Source organism: Muscardinus avellanarius (genome assembly GCF_963383645.1).
Source record: "Muscardinus avellanarius genome assembly, chromosome: X".
NCBI classification, from domain to species: domain Eukaryota; kingdom Metazoa; phylum Chordata; class Mammalia; order Rodentia; family Gliridae; genus Muscardinus; species Muscardinus avellanarius.
The window spans coordinates 116,238,302-116,242,375 of record NC_137792.1 but is presented as its reverse complement, the minus strand read 5'-3'; the positions used below and the strand labels follow the sequence as shown (position 1 = coordinate 116,242,375).

The following is a 4,074-nucleotide window of genomic DNA, read 5'->3' as shown; positions in this document are numbered from 1 at the left end:
ATTAGTTGCTGATAAAAAATAAAATATCAGATGCTTTCTCTAATATGCAGAAGCTAGAGAGAAAATGGGTCAATAGGAAGAACTCTAGACAAAGAAGGCAAACCAATATATGAACAATTGAAATCATTTTTCAAAAAATATAATAATCACACCTCAAAGGAAATTAATGTGACCTGATAAGTCAAAGAAAATAGTTGTGGCTGAAATCTTTTAAATTAGTCCAACCAACCTATAGTTGATTCTTACTGTACATGATCCTTACTTGTCTTGTTTGATATTTGTAAGTTTGGAGTGCTGAATTCAGAACTATTTCCATGGGAAATGTTACGAAGACTACAGAGTGCTAAAGAGTGCAGTAAGGCTTCCCGAGCTTTCGATACCTCTATATTCTGCTCTTGGGAGATTTGAAGGCTAATCTGGTTTACGTTATTCATTAGCAGATTGGAAGCTATAAGATTGGTTATGGAGCGACATCTGGTGAGATTTTCTTCCAATAACTGTTTGTAGAGTTCCTCCACCTTTTTTTCCATATAATTATTAAGCATAGAATTAGAGAGAGGCTGCTTATGAAACAATATACTTTTGTCTCGAATTTCATCCCCATTCAATAACTTTAAGGTTGGTGCTTTTTTCAGAGGCTCGATGACAGGAGAATGCCCCAATGATATATCCACTGAAAGTAAAAGAGGACCATTAAAAACATCATCATGGGTATGTTCCACAAAGCATCCTGAATCATACATGTTCCCCACGTGGTCACCTCCGATTTGTAGATCAGGATAATTCTGGCAGATACTGGTACATGACCAAGACCGATATAAATCCAGCTGTTCTTCATCATGTTGTTCTCTTTTAGGAATGGGCCATGCAATGGACACATTTCCTGGAAGAAGTGTACTTTTGCATTTCCCCACAGGTATCTCATCCACAGGTTTTATTTGATTTATATCATTACTTTGTTTTGTTAAACTTCCATTAGCAACTTTTTCTTGACATTCCATCTTAAGAATGGGAAATGAATTATCTTTGATGTCTAAAAGCTTCTTTTTACAAGTTTCCTTTTCCTCTTTTGAGGTCTTCTGACATGTTAGTGGGTTGCAAAGTTTTGTATATTTCTGTTCTCTGTATAGGAGTTCAATTAGGAAGGCTTCTCCGAGCATTTTGTTAGACAAGTTCTCTAAAAAGAAGACTATAGTATGTTCCTATAACATAAAAGAGTCATTAAGGCAATATACATTAAAATGTCAAATAGAATATATCTCATACACGAAACAAATGTGAGTCAGGGAGGCAGTGTTTCTCAAAGGACAGTGAATCAAAGTATGAATAAAGAGACATTGGTTCCAGTTCTGCCACTAATGTTAAACATCATGTAATTTATTAATTGATTGATCTCAATTTTCTTATCAATTAAATGATAGCAATACCTCCCCTGTCTTCTTCACAAGGTTATCAAGATAATAATATATAATGCTCATGTGTTTTAAAACAGAAACAGCCGGATATGGCAGCACAGGCCCATAATCCCAGTACTTGGGAAAATGAGAAAGGAAGGTTTAAGCCCAGCCTCAGAAACTTAGCAAGACTCTTGGCAACCTAGGAGACCTGTTTGAAAAACAAAACCTTAAAATAGAAAAAAGAGTTGGGGGTGTAGTTCAGAGGTAGAATGCTCCTGGGTCCAATCCCTAGTATCACAAGTTAAAATTAAATAGAAAAAAACATAGAAACATATAGAGATGTATAATTATTATAGTCAACTGTCTTTTAGGATTTATTACTGTCTTTTGAAACATACATTGAAAAATTACTATACTTTAAAAGTATATACGATGAAGAAATTATATATAGTTTGGGCTCATACAAACCTTAATTTAATAAATGTAAATATAGCCAGTTAATTTTTCAGTTATTTAAGTACAAATAGGATTCTCAAATTCATTACAATTCTTTTTTGCTTTTACTTGTCACCTTTTTTCTTCTTTCTCTTCTTTGGGACTCAAATTTTACTTCCCTAAGCACTTATTTCAGTCATTTGCATGGTTCTTTAGTGCAATTTTAAGACTTTAAATATTTCCCATAGGGTGTGAAAGGAAAAAAAAACAAATAATTCAAAACAATTTTTCTTTTATAGGTCTGTAGAGTCTAGTATAGTTTCTAGAAAATCTACTTATATTTTGAATTGGAGAAGAAAATAAACCAAAATATGTAAGAATGTAGACTTACCTTTTCAAATGTGAGGATACCTAAAGATTTTGTCTTCTCAGAGTCCAGTGGTCCAAATAGAAAAAAATCTTAAGTGTTGTCTTACACCTCGGTAAAATAGCTTTAACCGTATAACATGGTTCTGCTTTCCATTCTTACCCTAAGGCTGAAGCAAACAAGCGGGGGAAATGATGTGGGTTGGTCACATGCGTGGTATGGTAATGAGCACATACCAAAAGAGGATCCTGAAAGTGTTTATTCAACTTGAAAATGACAATGGGAAAATGTTAATAGCAATGCTTTTATCCCATAAGTGAAGGTAGAGACAGGCTATTTTGATTTTTATTCTTTTGGATACTGAAGATTGAATCGAGGAGTGTTCTGACTTAGAGCTACAAACACCCCCAGTCCTATTTACTTTTTATTTTAAAACGGTCTCATTAAATTGCTGAGGGTCTTGCTAAATTGCCATGGTTATCCTTGAATGTGATACCCTCCTGTCTGAGATTACAGGTGTTCACCACCACACCCTAATCATTTTTTGATGTCTCTCTGTGTGTGTGTGTGTGTGTTTGTGTGTGTGTGTGTGTGTGTGTGTGTGTGTGTGTGTGTGTCCCTAGGGATTAAAACCAGAGGTGTAAGTCAGGGCTCTGACCTACACCCAGCTCTTTTTTGTTGTTGTTCTGAAACAGGATCTCACTAGGTTGTAGAGAACCTCCCTACATTGTTGAAGCAGGCCTCAACCAGAGATCCTCCTGTCTAACTTCCCAAGTACTGGAATTCTAGGCTTGCACCACCTCACCCAGCCTGGCTAATTTTTTAATGTATTTTATGCATTGATTTTGTGTGCCTGGTACTGGAGATTGAAGCCAGGGGCATTCTAACTCTGAGCTACACTCCCAGACCTGTTTTATTTTTATTTTGAAACAGAGTCTTGCTAAGTGAACAAGAATCTCACTACTTGATAAGGCTGTCCTAGAATCTGACAGCCTCCTGTCTCGGCCTCCAAAGTACTGGGATTACAGACCTGTACCACCATGTCCGGCTCATTTCTTTTCTTTTTTTTTTTTTTTTGCAGGTGTCTGGGGATGGAACCCAGGGGCATTCGACCTCCAAGCTACACCCCCTGCCCTGTTTTTTATTCTTTATTTTGAAACTGGGTCTCACTGAGTTGCAGAGGGCCTCACTAAGTAGCTGAGGCTGTTCTTGAACCACAATCCTCCTGTCTCAGCTTCCCAAATGCTGGGATTGCAAGCATGTGCCACCAAACCTCACTTATTCTTTATTTTGATACAGGGTCTTACTAAGTTGCAGAGGGCCTCACTTAAGTAGCTGAAGCTGGCTTTGAACCTCCAGTCCTCCTGTCTCAGCCTTCAAAGTACTGGGATTACAAGTGTGTGACACCACGCCTGGCTTCTTTTTATATTTTTATATTCCCAAAATATTTTATTAAGAGTATATTTAATAATTTAACGAAACCATTGAAAAAAACTTTTAAAATTGAACTCTGTTAATAAGAAATATCTTCTAATTTTAATATATTTCTTTTTATCTAAATATTTTTGTCCTCAAAATTTTTAACATTTATCTTATGATGCCTTATATTGTTATATGTATGTTTGATGTAATGTTTACCTTTTTTTTGCGGGTGTCTGGGGATGAAACCCAGGGGCATTCGACCTCCCAGCTACACCCCCTGCCCTGTTTTTTATTCTTTATTTTGAAACCGGGTCTCACTGAGTTGCAGAGGGCCTCACTAAGTAGCTGAGGCTGTCCTTGAACCGAGATCTTCCGTTCTCAGCCTCCCAAGTACTGGGATTACAAGTGTGTGCCACCACGCCCTGCTCCTGAATGCTGGGATTCAAAGCATGC

General features: G+C 36.9%; 1 protein-coding gene across 1 annotated transcript; it reads right to left on the bottom strand.

Moving 5' to 3' along the window:
* Positions 1 to 242: 242 nt before the first annotated feature.
* Positions 243 to 1,160, bottom strand: LOC308279055 (TLR adapter interacting with SLC15A4 on the lysosome-like; the record flags this gene model as incomplete). Its single annotated transcript, XM_080719018.1, has 1 exon — positions 243 to 1,160. The coding sequence occupies one exon, from the start codon at positions 1,158 to 1,160 to the stop codon at positions 243 to 245; it is 918 nt and encodes a 305-aa protein (XP_080575144.1).
* Positions 1,161 to 4,074: the final 2,914 nt, after the last annotated feature.